The sequence below is a fragment of the Eurypyga helias genome, unplaced genomic scaffold, assembly GCF_000690775.1.
Source record: "Eurypyga helias isolate BGI_N326 unplaced genomic scaffold, ASM69077v1 scaffold17209, whole genome shotgun sequence".
NCBI classification, from domain to species: Eukaryota; Metazoa; Chordata; class Aves; order Eurypygiformes; family Eurypygidae; genus Eurypyga; species Eurypyga helias.
The window spans coordinates 17308-36862 of NW_010271532.1; the positions used below are offsets into that span (position 1 = coordinate 17308).

The following is a 19555-nucleotide window of genomic DNA, read 5'->3' on the forward strand; positions in this document are numbered from 1 at the left end:
AGGCTCTGCACTGACCACCGCAGCTTTACGGTGTTACGAAGAATGTCACAGTCCTGCCTAAAACCCACGGTCCCTCTGCCTCTCGCTCTGCAATACTTAATCCAAAAGGCGGGCGGAGAGAGGGGTAGAAGTTTCTCAGTTGTAACCTCAGTGCTCACAGCAACTTCTCTGCATATCCTCAACTTCCCGACTTGTAGAATTGGGATAAAACCCAGAGAAACTGAAACAGCACTAATAGCCCAGTTACTCTCCAGCGTAGGCACTGGGGAAGTAACCAACCGTTCTACGTAAGAGACCCTCAAAAGGCACATGGAAGGGGCCCAGACATCTTCCCCAGCCCTGTGTTTTCCCTAAGCGTATTTCATTTTCACAGCAGCAACTGTAAATTGCACTTCCAGAGTAAACACTATTTTTAAGATCCCCATTCATCTCAGAATTAACTTTCCTGACATCAATTAATTAGGCCCTGTGCATCCAAGTAAGGTCAGCCTCACTGGTATCCACATTTAAAACTGTAGAAACCAAGGCTGCAAGAGGTGATTTTTCAAGAGTAAACAGTGAACCCATGGAAACGAGTTGGGAGAAAAAAAGGGTTTGTATTCTAGTTACTCTTTTTAACAGTAAGAGAAAACAGTCTGTGTTCTACAGCCTTCCACATAATGAAGACACAGGGGTGGGAGAAGAAGATCCAAATGGCGAGAAAAACCAGTCACTGGAGGTGACTTTTAAGCAGGTGTAAAATCTTTCCAAAACCCCCGAAATGGAGGCCATAAATACCACGGGGAAGAACACAGACAATACCTGGATGATAAGCATGCAGCTTTGCACACCTAGCTCAGAAACTCCCCCCAGTTTGCTTGTAATTACAGGGGTTAGAAAGGTAAAAAAAAAATATAAACCCAATTAATCATTTAAATATTTAAAGTCAGATTTTTGTCCTCACTGCTGGATTAGTGTATTTCATAACGCCAACAGCAGACAGCCCTGGTTTTTTACTGGGGGTTCATTTTAGAGCATGTTTAAACTAGTCAGATTGAGTGATGCTTCCAGCAACTAATCGCATGTCAAATAAAAGATATTTTATGTAATAAATTACTGCTACAAGTAATTCAAATGTCATTTATCAGTTTTATTATCAGTCAGGCAAAGTCTTGTTTCTCTATATTAATCAAATTCAAGCTTTTTTTAAGCTTTTTTTTTTTTTAAAGCCGTTTTGACACCTCTTGGCAAAAGTACAAACTGGAGGGAAGGAATTAATCCTCCAGAACAGGAGGAGAAATAGTAGAGATGGTCTTGAGCTAAAATACAATGTCTAGAAACTTAATTCTTGTCTCTTCCTCCTAAAAGTTATTATTGCTTGTCTTAAAGCAAACCCTGGAGAGCTCAGCATACAAGAACTATGCGAGCCCGAAGGCTCACAAATACGCTGCTTTCTCGTTAACTTTTAAAGAAAGTACTTACATAGGTGACAGCTATTTCCAACAAAACATTGGAACACGAAGTAATACCTCCACCAGCAATTCAATTTGTACAAAAGGAAGTATTTAAGTGGTTTGAGTTATTTCCTGCAACTTTAAAAATTAGAACAGACTGAGTTGACAACAGCAGGTGATCCAGCAAGGAAAATCAGGTGTGCATGGGATTTATTGCCCTGACTCTCAAGAGTGAGTATCTTAAACTGGAGTTACTGGCAAGATCACCAACTCCTTTGTCGGCTCCACTTCTGCTGAATAAAGTCCTGAGACGGTTCTGAAGCCATCCTGAACTTCAGCACTTGTAACCCACAGTCATTTACGAATCATTACTCGTAACCAATGACATAAAAATGTCATTTTTAAACACGAAGCGGCAACACGTTGTGGGGAGGGGGGACAGAGAGATACGCGGTTTCCTAAGACACTAGCCACTGCTTTTCAGCACTGTACCCTCCGCGACTGTTCCTCCTTTTTGCTCTGTGGGGGGTAACTCTCTCTCTCTAGTTTTGTGATTTTGTGTAGAGGTGTCAAAACTACTCAATAAAAATTAAAAAGCATCAAAAACATCAAACGCAAAGTGGTTCACAGTCTTCAAGACCTAAACTCCAGCAGATCAGATGCTGCTTCACAAGAAACTCAGATGTCTTCTCTGGGGAAGGCAAGCATCGCCCGGAAGCTTTTCCAGTACAAGCTTCTCCAGTATGGGTTGCCCCCATCAATGAGTCAACTTACAGATTCAGCAGTCTACCTATCTCATCAGTCCTTCAGATACACCTGTGAACTTCAAAGCCTGCAGCATTCCAACACCAGTGTCATGAATGCTCTGAAGAAGATAAGCATAACAGATAGAGAGAAGAAGTCGTATCTATCTTTCTCTGTACATGACAACCCCTGACAAAGCTGTGAAAGATAAATTGACTTTGTAAACTACCACAGAAACAACTGTCCTGGAGCAGATTTGGACCAATTCAGAAATATTCATTATAGGATTAGCATCCAACTGATGAAATAACCTACAGCAAACAAGGCACCATTAAAAAGATGGCTGAGCAACTGCACGGCCTCATCCATCAGCTCCAGAGAAATTCACATACGCTTTCTGCAGCTCTGATACCAACGGAAGCACTTAAGAGGAAGACACAAAGATGGATCCACCGCTAACACCACCAGAACTACAGCAGCCAACGACTAGAATGGGGCACAGATGACACCTAAGGAAAATAATTATTTTGGTCAAACCAATACCATGTATATTTAGCTATTTCTTCTTTTTATACATCCATTTAGAAGTTAAGCTTAAATAAAAGGTCTACAAAGAATGGGAGAGATGGGGGGAACAACACCTAATTAACCTATTGTGACCATTTCCCCGATTCTGGGGGTTGCTAAAAAAGACTGGCTCACAGGCAAAAGCTTTTGGCTCCAATTATTTAAAAAGCACCAATCAGCTAGAGCACCAGTTTGCAATTACAACCCCTGCAGAAGCTTTACTTTGATGGTGTTTTATTCACTTTTGGGTTTTCAGCGTTACAGAATGATACTTTCACACTTCTCTTTGGAGCTGTGATTGGGAACACTTCAATGTTTAAATATTAGTTTATAAACTACGTAAGAAAGAAGAAATTGGGAGCTGGTGCTTTAAGAAAAGCCAAAATAATAAAAGGAAAAAAAACCAAACCATTTTAAAGCTGCAAGGGTTAATAATGATGCCAATGTTTTCCTGTCAGAATTGCATACTTCTTTCCTGCCCTACCCATATTAGTGGAACACTATAAAATAAGGGAAGAATAACTCTTCCAGTACTGGGTTGGAATAAGAGGTAGCTGAATGAGCAATGGACAGCACTAAGAGGGATAATGGCACTGTTTCTTCAGCATGAGAGCGGATTTTGCTTTTCCTGTGAAGTACAGCAGACAGGTGTACTGTTCTGCCCAGGAGGCAGAATTCAGTCCTGGAGTTCACCGGCACACCCAATAAAACAGTCAAAAATCACCCAGTTCCAAGCCCAACTCCATCACAAATGTTTTTCTTCCCAAACTGTGCCAAACAGAGTATTTAAAACCACAGAAATCAAGTCTAGGATTGTCTCTAGCAGTTGTAAAACTATGCCATAAACAAATACACACAGCCCTAAGTGTATTGTTACATCGGTCAATATCTGACCTAGACCTGTTTAGGAGCAGGATCAAAATCCTATTCTTAATACTTGGCAGGTAAGTGAAGTGCTTTTCAAACTGCCAGACACACATGTGAGCTGAACAGCTTCTTTTGATGGATTTTTAATGGTGTGCACTTTCGGTTTTATTGTTTGGAGCTTAGATACTTTTTTGTGAGGTTTGTTTTAAAATGCAAATCTATATGTAAATTTTGAGCCTACACAGATTATGCTGGGACTTTAAAAATTCTTTGAGAGTGTATTTTGTACACAAAATCATACAATCATATCCACACGGCCTAAACGGAATTTCTGCTGTCACCCCTCAGATTATGTAAGATTGAGGAGAGAAAGCTTGTTAAAATTAAGGATCCTTATTAACTGTTCATTATTATTTGTAACCTGACAGCACTCAAAACTCATTCATACTGGGGGTCCACTGGGCCAGACCTCAAACTCACACACAGGAAGTCACAGACCTTATATTCCCGCTTGCTGTTCATGCTGAAAAAGCACCTCTTTCAAGTAACTGTTCAAGGCATTGACTGTCAGAGTCCAAGGAGCATCTGGATGATGATTTTAGTCATATTGTTTAGTTTTAGGTAGTCCTGAGAGGAGCAGAGAGTTGGATTCAGTGGCCGTTATGGGTCTCTTCCAACTCGAGAAATTCTATGATTCTATGAACTGATTGGTTGCCTGACTAGTTCAGAAAATAAGACCTCTAACTAAAATACAAAACTTTGCGATGATGCTCCACTGTTCATTCAACAAAGTCCACTGTTGCAATAACGAAATATGTATTATTGTTGCACTTTTAGAGTACCTTCTATCCAAAAATCTATCATTTCTATCACATATTAGTGATCTAAATATTAGGAAAAACTACTGATGAAGGGAAGCATGGCCTTAAGTTTTAGAAGGGAAGACTAAGTCCTACGTTGACTAAATGCTTTTTTCAAGTCCTTATAGTGGGTCAGAATCTAATTTGAATTGACTATACACCTCGAGGTCAAGAGGTGTCACAGGCTAGTACGTATGATGTTTGTTTGTACATGATGATCGTTTGTATCTCATTTTCCTCATGTAATATCCTGTCACAGGCATCAACAACTATGAAGTGCATTCCAAGTAACATTTGGTGTCCGATCCTGACAAAAAGTGTGGCATTAGTTGAACTGAAATCTAGGATCTGGTGCAGAAATCTGTGAAATTGCTGCAGAAATCACTGTGGAAAGTAACAGGGCCAGATGTTTTTCAAAGTGTTACTTACTATACACCACCGGGTGAGGGGGTGGAGTTGGCAGCAGCGGCGTGGAAGGACCTGGGGACTGGGGCTCATCCGTGCTGGTGCCCGACTGCTGGAAAGCCAGGTCAACTTCTTCATCTGTCAGGCCTGGGGGAGCAGAGGAAATGAAATCAGTTTAGCACCTTTACCCACTTGATGCACGCATAATTAAATTCTCAAGCCAGGCAGAACCCTTTCAAGCTGCAAAGAATTTTGGCACTGACTTGAGCAGTAATGCCTCCCCAATTTTGAATTCACTGGAATGTCTCCCTCTCTCTTTCTCTGTTGCAATTTAACCTTAAGCGACAGAATATTAGCCTCAACGCTGCTTCCAAATGTGGCTCATTCAATTTCCTTAATTTATCCTTGAGTTTATTGCTGCTTTTGAAGTAGCTTTCTATTGCAATTCTCCATTCTTCCCGCGAAAAAAAGATACCATCAACTGCAAATGTGGCTCATTTTAATCTGTAATGGTGTAAAAAAAAAAAAGAGGGGAAAAAACTAACAATAATGCATGAAAACAGACAGGGAAACAAAAAACTAATTATTGGGTTAGACGACTAATTAGTCTAGATCGTTTCCGAAGACGGGAATAATTTGCTTTATTTTATGACAAATGCAGAAATAAAAAGAAAAAATCAGGACTGACTGTGATTAGTATGAATGGGACACAGAATGTAAGGAGGAAATAAAACTATAACAAAACAGATCAAAACAAGGCCAAGCCCAAACTTTCAGCTTAGCATTGCCCCGGCCTATTGCTGCATGATTAGATTGCCCTAGGGCAGCCTGGTTTTTATTTCACGCAGAGCTGTAGTAACTCTGCACACATGGTACATGTTGGTGCAGTCGCTCCTGCCATCAGGAAATACCAGGATGACCATCTGTAATTGGCCACAACATATGGAAAGGATTTGGCCAACGAGGGGGAAAAGAAAAGCATCTAAAGGATTCACGATGACCAGCATCTGTGAAGAAGGAAGCACAGCTGGATTATTTTTTCCAACAGGAGAAAACATCCTCCAGAAAACGAATTTAGTACTCAGATGGCAAGCATGACGTGGGGCCTGGACAGCTCTGTATCCGTCATTATGTTCTCCTCCTGCACAGATGTGGACAGAGAGCCAGTGCTCCTGCTACGAGGAACGTGCGAAGTGATTCAGGACCTTTTACTGCACATGCAGCGTGTATGCAAACGCATTCAGAGAGGTCGGAAGTGAGAATACAGATTTAAGGAAAGAGATTTAAAAGAGAAGAGACAAACCACTTGATTCTCATGCAGTTATCACAGGGACTGAGCACAGTGAGGAAAATGGGATGACTGTGACAGCGCTGGGAGAAAAATGGGTGAATAATTTCTATCACTTTCACTCGAGATCCCTGAAGTACTGCTAGTAGGTGAAATTCCTGAACTTAATCCTCTAAAACCCTTGGCTCTTTAACATTACAGGGAGATACAATACAGACAATGGCCAGGCTTCTGGGCATATTACCCAAGGTTCGAGAAATTCTTTCAGGATCCTAAACTTCACTGCATACTGGGGGTCTAGACAGAATAATCTGTAGCGCAAACAACACTGCCAGGAATAAACACACAAGTCTGTCTCAGAGCTGTTATTTAACATCATAAAGCGCTAACACAGCGCTGCTGGTATCCAGGCTTTTGACTATTAACAGACCTTTTCCTCATTCCGGTGAGTATGTGAGATACCGTGCGTTCCTGTGAGCTGTATCTACTCTATGGCACAGATACTGATGCACAGCGAAGCCAGGCGATATCTCCAACGTAGCAGAATACTGCCAGTGTCCAAAACAGCGTCAGAAACCTGAAGTTCCTGACCTCTGGTTCTGCAATCTGACAAAATCACCCCTTTCCCTGTATGTGATGCATGCCTCAAGCAGAAGGAACCAAACCCACACGTTAACGGTACGGAACAAGACTTGCAGCGAGAGTAACAGGAGGCGCATGAACACAGCTCAGCCTACTGTTCTAGTCACAAAAGCAGTATTTATGGTGTCTAATCCATGTTAAAAAGCAAAGTCCTAATCAGAAAGAAACTGTGTTAACCAGCTCCTAACTCTCCAGCGTAGGAGAAAGCATAAACAGATGCCAACACTGCTGATCACTAGCAACTATGGAATTTCATAAAGATGGATACAACATTAGCGGCTGGCTGCAAATGTGGCTCCCGCTAGAATAGGGAATTTTGTTCCAATTCCATGCAAAGATAGCAAATCTGATAATATTTAACTCTTTGAAATGTACGGAAGTTATGGAGGATCATTACTTCATTCTCCAAAAAACGCAGGAAACAATGCTTATTGTTTCCTAACCACACCGCCCCTTCCATTCTCATCCTGTTGGAGTGAAAAACCTAAAAGCTTTTGCAGGCAAAATGCACTTCTAGGATTATTCTGCTCTTGCCAACTACGGACACCCAAGCATCACTGTTGCCATTAAAACCCTGCTGTACTGGGAAGAAAAAGCTGATGTGAATGACAGAATGGTTTCACATTTGAATTCCAGGTTTGAATCCTGTGCAAAGTAATGCCAGTCGGAATCGTTATTACTTCCCTGGACTCTCCTGCTGTCTTGTGAGTGGTCTTGTTCATGGTACTAGTGGAATTCTACAAAAGAACAGCACAACTACATCCCTTCTTAATTATCAGAGGAGAAGACCGGGTGTGCCATCACCTGGAAACACCTCCTCTTCATTCATCTGACCAAGATGTTTTTAAGGCCCTGCCATCTTGGCCTCCAAATTTCAAAGGAATACTCTCCTGGAGTTGACTCCTTAAGCATATATATGGAGTAAGTCTGCACTGCAACTAGTTATCCGTGGATTCAGAAACATACCTGTCTCACAGTTGTCATTTCTCACACACACTAACAAAAACATCCAAGATATTTTAAGGCTGTCCTCAAGCAATTACAACAAACTCATCAAAATTCCCTTTGGAGTGAATTGGATTCAGACTCACCACCTACACGCGTGTATGCACACAGTAGGAGTTTTCCGTGCCCCAAAATATTCAATATATTAATTACACAGAAAAATGGGCATTTCTAAACCAGATCAAAGTGTCATTTGTTCTAATATCTCCCTTTGCTTTATTTTATCACAGTTTTTCTATCACTGCATTATATAATAAAAGTCTTCTTGGTCCATTCATTGCTCTAATCTATCAGGAAGTTGGTAACCCAAAAATAATATCGCTTCCCTTAGATGCAAAAACAGTGCCACAAAAACTGGAGCTTTGTGTCCAATATATCTCTAAAATAAGGATGTCAAGAAAATCACCTCAGTTTAACAGAAGAATTGCTCTAAATCCACTTTCTCAACACTTTGGAAAACAAACATCTAGTTCTTCTGAGGTTTCAGCAAGATCAAGACCATGCAGAATGCAAAAGGTTAAAAGGAACAATAAAGGAAACTGCCAATTGTAAGTGAATTATATTTGGCTTTGAAAGCTGAGGCACGGCTATATTATAAAAGGCATCTCTTTGCGTTGTTTACCATCACCCTGACTAATGCAGACCTTTTTTTTTGTTTTAAATAATCTCATGCAAATTAGACACACACTTCCTTCCAGTTGATTGCTATCTGCAAGGAATAATCTAACCGCAGAGGGTACTGAGCAAGGACTGAGCTGAGGAGAAGGATGCAAGGAAACTGTCTTCATAGCCCTACAGAATGCAAACCTATTCCCTTCCCCCAACCATCCATTTCGTTCCTCTACGGCACCACAGCCATTGCAAAGAATTAGTCATAATTTTCACAAAGCCTTAAGGTTTCCTTTTCAAGCCTCGGGGTGGTGATTTGAATAATCCAGCACCCATGGCTGTTTTGCACTCAAAGGTCCTTGCTGACCCTCTTTTGTGACTGTCCCTGCTGCCACTCAATTTTCAGGGATCACTCAGCCTCTGTAAAATGTAGTGAAACACAATCAGAGCAACTCGGAGAATAAAACGGGTTGTCACAAACATCTCTTGGTGTCTGCACCTTGGATACTGTATAAAAAGCTCCTTTGCCCAAGAACTTTTAAAACCCAACTATCTATTTAGGCCTTTTTATAATATCAACTACTATTTAATATATGGACCTCAAGAACAGCAAAATACCATTCCTCTTAGGACGCACTGAAGTAGAGCAGTACCGTTATCCATGTTTTACAGGTGAGGAAGAAGTGAGACGTACACACATGAGAAGTGTGCCAAGGTCAAAACCAAACCTCTGACAGCTGGAAAATAAAACTCGGGAGATGTGAGTCCCAATTCATTGTTTTACCATAAATCCATTCTTCTCTATTTTCTGGGTGAAACACAGTAGCAATAATTGCAATGCAAAACCTTTGCATGAGCTTAACTACATGAGCTACTAAGTTTTTTCTTCTTCTCCAACACAGGCTCTGACATTTCAGTGACAACCCTTTTCCCACCCCATCCACCGAGCATATTTTTCTTCATTATACTCTTTGCACTGCTCAACCCACTAATTCATGCAAGATTTTCACAACCTGAAGGCAACATTAGTTTTAGGGAGAAAATTTCTGGTTAGGAAAAGTCAAGAATTCTGCCATAATAGGGAAGGGTGGTGGAAAGAATTCAATTCCTTTTCTGGGGTTCCAAAGCCAGCTTTATTGCCACTCTGACACACCACCCGGGAGCAGGCATCACACCTACCCTTCTGCAGGCAGGGGGTGGCATATGTTGTTGTTTTCCTCACACATGCACACAGTTTCTACTAAGAAGAAAATAAATTAGAACTGGACAACTTGTTTAGGTACCACAACGGTCTGACTCCCCGCAGTCAGTGCACGGTATCATATGACTAAAAGGAAGACCTGCTGGTAGCCACCCCGAAACGATGACACTCCTGTTCCTGGAAGCCACTGAGTCAACTCTGCTCAGAAAGAACATGGCCACATTTTCAGAGAATCGTCATAAAAACCTTCTGGGATCTGATCCAGACTAATGATCCCACCTGTTCAGACGGTTACATGCCGTGCTGGGTGAGTCTTTTACCAAATGTTTGCCCCATACCCTACTTTGGGCTTAGCTGAACACATTTCAGAAGGGTCAAAAATGCACGGTCTCCGGATCCATTTTCCCTCCCACATCTTGGTTTACGGGGCATTCACAAGGCTGAGCCCAACCCAACTTTTTAACCAAACCCAAGGTCTCAGCAACATCGCTGATTTTTTTACCCTTCATGTACATTAAGCCACTGATTTTGAATATTAACATCCTGCTGCTGCACTTCCAGCTCGAACTCTGTGTAAAGGAACCCAAACGTCAAAGGGAAAAGGACTGGTCTCAACCGTCAGGCCAAAAAATGCAGAAAGAAAAGTAATTTGAAAAGTTACTGAAAGGGCTTTGGCTTCTTGCAGCTTTATTCATCGTCGAGACTGTTAATTATGCAACTGCAATCTTTAAGAAACATTATATACTTTAACCCATCAGGGTGACTAAGCAGCAATCAGAAGTGATAAAGCTGCTCCAACCTCAGTTACACAGCCCTGAAATAAGGAAAACCTGACTGGCAGTACAATGCTAAGAGTTACAGTGAGCCCACTGGGGAGGAAGAGGTTAAAATAAGAAGTATTTGGGTATAACACATATAAATAAATAAATAAAGCGGGCAGCAGTTTCTCTTCCTGGCCGAGCTTTTTGGAGTCTATAATAAAATGAAGTGTAATGGAGGAGAGGAGGGCAATGTCAGAGGGTGAGGGTTTGGGAGAGAGGTTGTTAAGTATCTCCCTCTCCTCAGCTGTGTTTACTCCATTTACAGGACCCCAGGTGATTGATAGACAGACAAAAGAAAAGCAAGCAGATAGTAACCCCCCTCTGGGAGCATCAGTGAAGGGGACAACTCCTGACATCATCCAGAGCCCCAAACTCTCCTTAGCCACTTGTAATTAAAAAGACAGAGCAAGATATGCAAACCAGAGAAAAAGTAAAAGAGGATTTTTTTTTTATTTATTATTAACATTTTGTTGGAACAGTAGAGTGCAATAAGGACTCTCAGAGCTGTTAAAAGTCGTCGGGTGACCTGCAGACCCCTATTTCCCAGAGCCTTGTATAAAATTGAATTTTTTAAACATAAATTACACGTAATGACGACACTGTAAAAACTAACAGTAATGGAAAGCTGTGCTGTATTTCATTAGCCTGTATTATTCCGTGCCACCTGATCCAGCCGGGCCTTGTTTATGAGTTAGTGTGTTAGCAGATGCCGATGGAAGCATTTGCTTCGACCTTGCTCTTCTCATTGGGGCATGAAATTACGACGGCAGCACCTTGATATTACAGCCATAAATACAGTAAACTGCAAATTTAAGCCAACGGCTCCTATTGTCTCTGAACATAAAGCTGATCGGTATTTATTTAAAAGGAGAACGAAAAAAAATATTATATATCACCTTGTTTATGGGTCCAGGTCCCCCCCTTCCCCTAATCTGCCTTATTCACTTGGTTAAATACTAAACAAACAAACTAAATCCTCCCTATTTTCTACTGATTAAATATTCTTATGAAATGAGTGTTGTCTTCAGAAAACTGGATCAAAGTATTTTCACTCTGAATGAGAAAGGGCAAGCGTCTTGCTTAGCATGTCTTGGAATGGAAAAAACAGGAAGTACTACAACTTTCCTTCTCAGTTTTCTATATATGAGAAGTTCCAGATGCAAAACGAAAAAGTTGCTTCTGGTCACTCATTCATGTTTGTGCGTAACAATCTATGTGTATGCACAGGAGGGAGAGAAATATGTTTCCTTCCAGTTGTTTTCTATTTAAAAATATCTCCCTTGTTAATACTATTTCAAAACCAGGAGGAAAGATAGAGAAAAAAAAATTGCAGTAAGATTAATGGGAGAGAAAACAAAATGCAGAGGATTCCTTCTGTGAGGCAGCAGACAGCAAGGAGAATTTCCAACCCCTACCATTCTGTGAATCTGTGAATGCCTCATTCTCCTATGGATATTTTGGGTAAATACCCCCGTTCCCCGACAACATACCCACTACAATTTATTAGAGGGGAAAAAATCCAACACAAAGGCAAAAGGACACTGTAATATCACAAAGCATATCACAGCATAAATCACAGCATTATAAGTCAGTGCAAAATGTATTTCATTGGTAGTTTCAAGGAAGGGAAAATACAGTTTCACTTGTAGTAAGAGAGGTCAGGTCTTCCTCTTCTAATGTAAAGTAAGCTCCTTGCTTATATGAAGTATGTTATCCCTGTTCCACACAGGAAAAAAAAAAGGAAGGGATACCTTACATCAAAGCTCCCAGTACTAAGCTATATATTTCAGGGGCCAAAGCACTAAGAGGAGAATATGAGGAACAACGTGCAGGACAAAGTGGCTGGATAATGGCACTCAGGAATCAGAAATGCAGAAGCCCTGTCAGATGTAGCGCTATCACAGCCTTAACAGGATTTGGATGCCTCGCTTTTTAATTAATCTACAACGAATCTTCAGGTAGCAGACAGCATTAATCAACAGGCACAATTTTTGCTTCACAAAAGTTCAAATTGCAAGAGAGCAGACAGCAACATGACTCTAAATCAAACAAGACATGTCCAGAAGTCCTCAGTAACCTGAATTACAGAACCACAAGTTTTGTCACCCAGCCCAGTGAAATTCCTACGCAACAAGCACATGCAACACCACAGCGAAATGTCAGTCTTAGGTACCTTCTTCCAAAGGCCCTGTCTATTTCATTCTAAAAAGACCACAATCAGCAAAAAAGACAGATGAAACAAGTCTTTCTGTCACATAAATAAAAATCTTTCCTTCTAAAAACAGGGGGAGATTTTATTTTACCATCATCTATGGGTTTTACTTTTAGGCCTCTTGCCTTCAGCTTTTCCTTTCTATTATCATAGAAGCAGATGAACAGCACCTGATGGAAAGCCTCTTTAAGCAGACAACAGTAAAGTTCACCTGCCTACTGCACCGCTAGTGCCAAAGAGACAACGCGTGTGAGTAAGCTGGAAGCCAGCGTTGTAACACAGGACATCCAATTCCTCCAGTGTATGATGTGAGAACCCTACACAGAGAACAAAAACCTCTGCGTATTTCAAAAGATTTCAAATTAATATCTAACTTGGCATTTGAAGGCTTTGAAGACTCTATGCCAGGATGCCAAGTCCAAGGCAGCGTATCAGGAATAGAACATAACCCAGGCTCTGATACCTGTTTAAAAGAAGCACATACAGGGCAGAAAATGAGACGCTACTCTCACAGCCACCATGCTGTCTTAATTTGTTACCACAACTGACATCCTCCCTGGAAACGAGACTTTGCATTCAGAGAAAACAAGTCTTAGATACAGCAAAGGGGTAAGTTTTCAACCATACCCAAACTGTGATCTGCAAATGCTTGTGTTATTCCTGCAGCGAAACAAGTCTCACGGTGATGCTGATCCTCATTACTTGTATTGCAATACTCCTGAGACCCCAAAAGGTATTCAGCGTGCAGGTACTGTGCCAGGTACTGGGCAGGAACAGGGCAGTACGCAGTCAGACCCAAAGCATCCAACAGTCTATGTGAAGGACAGACAGGTTGGAAAGAAAAACACTGCCCACATAAATGAAGTAACTTACCCAGAGTACGCGGCAGGTCTACAAAACTTCCTTTCTATTAAATTAGGAACTGCAACAGAGCATTCTATAGAGGTGAAAGAACATTAATTTCTTCTGTAAGTTCATTTCCAAAAGTAGAACAGTTTGGTACATAGCACTTCAAGAACCTTGGAAAAAAATTCATTACCAAAACTCACCACAAATTTTAAAAACAGCAGTGTCAGAAAACATTTGTGCTTCAGATCCATTTACTTCATGTGAAAAAAGTGTTTTGTTAAGCAACAGTAACTCAATGATTGGCCTTTGGCTACTCTTTGGTCTGTGACAGTATCTTTAGGGTGTTTCTGAGGAGAAAGCCAGAGGTTGTCTTAAATTTGGGTAAGGTGAAACACTGACAATACAGGAGGTATGGTTTTGATCTACCTTCGGAACTCCAATTTTAAACTCTACTTCCAAGAACCTGAACCAGCCTGTCACGAGAATCCTGGCACTGAAGTAGAAGGAGCTGACCTGGAGGATCTGCAGCCAACCCGATATCTCCAACCCCAACATCTCCTTACTGCAGCAAAGAACCAGGTCTTCCCGTGGTACGGGCCTGAATCCGGGCAGTATTAGATTTGGCCTAGCAGACTGGCCCTAATGCGGAGTAACTCCAGAGCAGAAGTCACTGCTGATCTGTTACTACTGGACTAGACTGGCCTGCAGTTCTAGAACCAGACTCTTCCTCCCCAACGCCGTGTTCAAAAGAACGCAACTGTGTAAAAGAGCAGCAAATTCAAGCCATTATAAGGAATTCTTTAACAAGATTGGTCAGAGTGTCTGACAGTTTTATATGTAAGAAGGAGAAAATCTGTCCTGATGCACCATTCCCAGTTCCTTATATTACTCTGGAATTACTGACTGCCCCAAACACACTAACAAGAGCATTTTGTCCAATGTATTTTCCACATTAGACAACACCTGTCAGAGAGTGGCCTCTGCAGACTGAGATTAACTCCAATGCAAAGAGCAACTTGCCTCAACGTTATTTATTTCCTCTTTTACTTTCAAAACTTTAAACTTTAGAAAGGAACAAAACCAGGCCCCTTAGTCCAGACTCATCACCCAAAAAATCACATGAAGTGCATACTACATGAACTTGTATCGTGTGAAGAAGCACAGACAGAACACTGATACGCAGTACGACCGTGCGCTCTCGTCAGAAGCTGCTGTAAGGAGCACGGAGAAGCTACAGCTGCATGTTTCTAAGAAAATGTAAAAATACATGGAAGTATGTATGGAAAAATACATGGAAACGTGAGGAAACCAACACTGGGTGAGGAGCCGTGAACACAGGAGTCCTTTTTATGACATGTTTTCTCACAACTTTACAAAGCATCTTTGCTCCTCTAGCCCAGTTTCCATAAAGTGGAATCAGCGTTAGGTATCGTTCACACTGAGAAGATAAGCTCAATTAAGAAAAATACATCTCAATACTACACATTTGATTATTATGGTACAAATATTTCAGGTAAATCTGGTTTGTACTTCCCCCAGAAAGACAGAGACGCTAATACGCTATTATAAAACGACGTGTCAGCAAGTATTCATTACAGATTATAAATCACCTTCGTTCTTCTTTCTTTTGTTTTAGAGATTTTTTTTTTACATGCCATTAAAATATTGTTTGCTGAATGTTACTACAAAGCTAGCCACCTGTAAAATTAAAGGCTGATGCTGCCAATAACAGTGTTGAAATACCTTCTGTTTAAAAGGCAAACCTACTTTGTAATTTTTAACACAACTGTATAAATATTTCTCCACCCACCCTTCACAATTTTGTTGGTTACATCGCGTCCATTTAGACAACAACCATCTATGTCATCACAGGATGTTAATCTTGGGTGGAGAAGAAAGAAACAATAGCAAATGAACTTTTAAGAAACCAAGATTCAAGCAGGGCCCTTCGTGATAAAAGAAGAGCGAAGACAAAAAACCATTAGGGGACAAGTCAACAAAACAGCAGAAGTTTCAAAAGATGACTTTTCATCTTTCGGTTTGTTTATTGTTATTTTTTTTTCTCCCTACGCGCCTTCAACAGCTCTTCAGAGTTCTGGAGAAAATTAAAGGAGTCTGGATTAAACGCCCAAAGGACGACTAATGCTAACAATACTAAAAATAACGAGGTTAAGTGGTGGAAAAACTATGGTGACCACACACGGAGAACTGGAGTGGTAAGGTAGAAAAGGAGTTTCATCATTGCTCCCTCGGGACATGCACAGAACATACTAACTGCTTCTAGTTCTCTAGGGTTCCGATTACCATGCCAAACACACCTCCAGAGTTTCCTTATTAGTACAATAAAAAGCCTCTACACGTTTGGGTTCTATTCCCAGCCTTGCTATTGACCTTGGGTAGGTCATTTAACCTCCATCTGCCTCAGTTTCTACATCTGTAGAACAGGAATACTACACAATATCCTCTGTAAAACGTTTGAGCCTGACACTGACAATTATCATGTACTAACTGACAGCTTTGAGAATCTATACATACATTATATGCATTTGAACTACGTAAGGCATTTCCAACAAATCATTTATTCAAGTAACAAGTTTAGCCTTTTTTGGGGGGCTTGTAGATCATCTTTGGAAACACTGCCAGATTTCTATCCGTCACCAAACTACACAAGGACTCAAATTCATGCTTTGCTTCAGGTGGGTGCTAAATACACAGCATTCCTCCAGTCTTCTTTTGAACGAGTACTGCCCTCAAAATCCAGTCACTGGGGTTGAACGTTCAAAATGGAAATAGGGAAATATCTGCTTTTGGTACACTGCCTGTTGTCTTCTAGTGCCTCACGGAAGTTCCAGCATGGGAGTTAAAACAGGAGTGGCTACACAGAATCACACAGAAACTGGAGCGAAGATTACGGAACATTGGTGGGCATGTTCCTGCAATGCAACACAAGTCCCATCAGTAGGTGAGGCAGCTGAAGCAGCTGAGAAACTTCCTACGAGTATCAGCTCATGCTCCAGGAGGATAGCTCTTGGAGTTGCCGGTCTAGAAAATACCCCTGAACAAAAGGATCACCTCACAAATAGAAAGGGAGTGAATAAAAATGGGAAGATACTCCCTTCTGGGTACCGCACAAGAACGCGTCTCCTTTCCAGGCTGCCGAAAGGCTAATCAACACTCCCATACAGGGATGCCCAAAGCTTTTCAGAGTCGGGGTCGATGATGAAGCGCTGAGGACGCACTTCCCAGACCCCTCTCTCTTCACATAATTTCGCACGCTACAGTCTGAAAGCACAGGAATCATGCCGGGCACAGGTGGAGCACGGCTGCAGGGGAAGCGCCTGTCTGATGTGCTGTTTAAGGGGCAGACCTTCACCCATGGCCCAGTCCTATTTTGTTTTCTTCTTAATAGAAACTGTGTGCATGAGTGAGGAAAACAGCGACAGACACCACCCCCTGCCCCGCAGAGGTTTCGCCCCCGGTCCCCCAGGGAGAACAAAGCCCCCACACTCCTGGGTGCCACGTTCAGCGACCAGATCGCACAATCTACTCGTCCCAGTCACCGCCGTCGGTGAAGTTCACCAAGACTCGATTCTTTTCTGCCCTCCCGTTTCCCCCCTAGTTTCTTTTACTCCTGCCTGTCTCAGGTGGGCTGGTGTGAAAAAAGCTCTCCCTTGATGATGCAATATCTGGGGCCAGGCGAGGCCCTGACTCTGCAGATAACCCAGCGCCCGGGCACGAGCAGCTTGTGCGCTCCCTGACAGCGCACGTGCCGGCGGATCCAACCTCCAGGGTATTCTCGGTAAACACACCGCCATCCCCGGCTCCTAAGATACACACACACACGAGCACTTGCTTTACCCGGCACTGAACTCACACCTCACAAACAAATTATTTAACTACTCTATCCCCCAAGGAAGACAGCGATCATTTCAAATGCAGCTCCCTGCTCGTCTCTCACATACACGCAACGGCCTGATAGGTTAAATGCTGCCATTTAATTACAGTAATGGAAGCTGCTATTTTTTGGTTCCCTTGAATCCTCTCTCGCTCTCTTTTTTAAACACATCCAGAGTCATCTTTTAAACATGTGTTTTATATTTCTGAGTTTAACAGCTGCGTTCTCCTGGTTACCTGAAGAGCAGGAGCAGTGATATTCTGATACTCAGCTCGGTACCTCGGAGCAACTGCCCTTTAAATGCTGCATGACAAGGAGAGGGGCTGGGGGAGATGCTGTAAGAAGGGGCACATGCTAACACTGCGGAGGACAATCTGCCCCTTCGTTTACTTAGATGGTTTGTGTTGATTTTATTGAATAAAACGAGCTTAACCTCTCCCATCCCCCCTAAGCAGCTGGGGCCTGGGGAGGGTAAACATGAAAATGCTTTGAGTAATACTACTGAAAACGCTACAGACATCAGTACATCACACTTGACAGCGTGGCACAGGCGTTATGTTCATATATGTGACTGGGAGCCAGAATTACCTCGGATCTAACTGTTCTTAATACATCTGACTCAGTTTCCCCATCAAAAATGGGGATGATATTTCCTGTTTCCCACTGAAATTCGGAGTTTGCAAACTGTTTGGAGAATGCAAAGGTTTAACCAAGAAGAGAAAATGTAATCAGAAGCACATGAAACTAACCTCATAATCTTGCCCTTCCACAAAAGGTGTCACAAACTCACTCAGTTAATATTTGTTGAGTGAATACGCAAAGTGCTACAGAAATAGGAGATGCATGCTTGTTAAATTCTTGAGCATGATGCAAAACATTTTGTTTTCTCAAGTGAATTCAGGGAGGGGGTTGTAAGTGGCAAAAGACTAGATGGTTTTATGGTTAGTTATTATTGAAGGAGAACATGTAACACAGTATCATATGGGTAGCACAGTGTCTATTTCTGGATTTTACATTTTGTATTGTGTGGCAATTAGAAAAAATCCAGAAGCAAAGCATAAGTACTTCCAAGTCAAAATAAATTCTTACCCACGCTAAGGCCACAACACTCGTAGAAAAAAACCCTGTATTACACCTGTCCTCAGCTTTATTTGTCCTCTAAATGTGAAAAGCTTATTTATTTGTTCTGTGGCAGTTGGCTCATGGTCAGCCAGCCATCCATGCAGGGATATTGCCCATCTTCATTCTCTGGTACGGATATCCACTGGTGTCTCTTAAGGATGGAATCTTAAAAGGTGAGGCAAGGCAGAGACAAAGACAAATTTAATTTTATCACCATAAAAAGGGACATTTCCACATGGGCAGCAAGGACATGAATATCATGTGTATGGGGGGGGGGAAACGCATTTTTGGCGAAATTCAATAAAGCTGATTCTACTGCATAAGGTCAGCAATTTACTTTTAAAAAATGATATGATTGCAACTTTTAATATAACCCATGTATTTGCTGCAAGATGCTCTAGAAGATTGTGTAATGTAACCACCCGACCTCTCCACAGGAGCAGAGATCACCCCATTTACCCTTTATTGTCTTGCTAAAAGCAATGCACATTTGCACGGTATGACAAAGTCAACATCTTTTGTTTCAGAGAGCCTCAGATTTCATTGAGGATGAATTCCCCCTGCTCCTCCTAGGGGACTGGGGTCTCGCCTGCTCTGGGTTCCATCAGAAAGAATAGGAAAGAATGAACCGAAGGCTAAACTCCCCTTTTACCCAAGAAAAGAATGACTGCGCTCCAGATTAAAATTAAGAGGGAACAGTTTGTAGCAGAAAAGCAAACAGTAGGATTTCATGTACACGGGCACCCAAGACATCTTTTTAAACAGAGTAGAACTGTCGTCTCAGAGAACCTACAGAAGCATCTCATACGGGAACTTATTTTATCTGTCCTAGCAGGAAAGTATCCTCAGGTCTGAGAAGGATTTCAGCAGCACAGCAACACAGATTATCCGAATTACACTCCTTGTTTTAGCCCCAAGAGAGAAGGCTGTCTCTTTGAGCTTAGAACACCAGGTTCGTTCCCAGAGCAGATCAGGAACTGAACTCCTTTACTTGCTCCAAGACTGTGGGGAAACCTGGGCTGGATGACCATTTTT

The 19555-nt window shown here is 41.8% G+C and overlaps 1 protein-coding gene across 1 annotated transcript in view; it reads right to left on the reverse strand.

Annotated features, from left to right (window-relative positions):
• PEX14 (peroxisomal biogenesis factor 14) overlaps positions 1-19555 on the reverse strand; it is a gene marked incomplete at its 5' end in the record, with an annotated part of 40937 nt that overhangs the window by 12520 nt on the left and 8862 nt on the right. The window contains one exon of the mRNA XM_010158855.1: positions 4901-5023. Within this exon, the coding sequence (XP_010157157.1) occupies positions 4901-5023 (123 nt within the window). The remainder of the gene's footprint in view (positions 1-4900; positions 5024-19555) is intronic.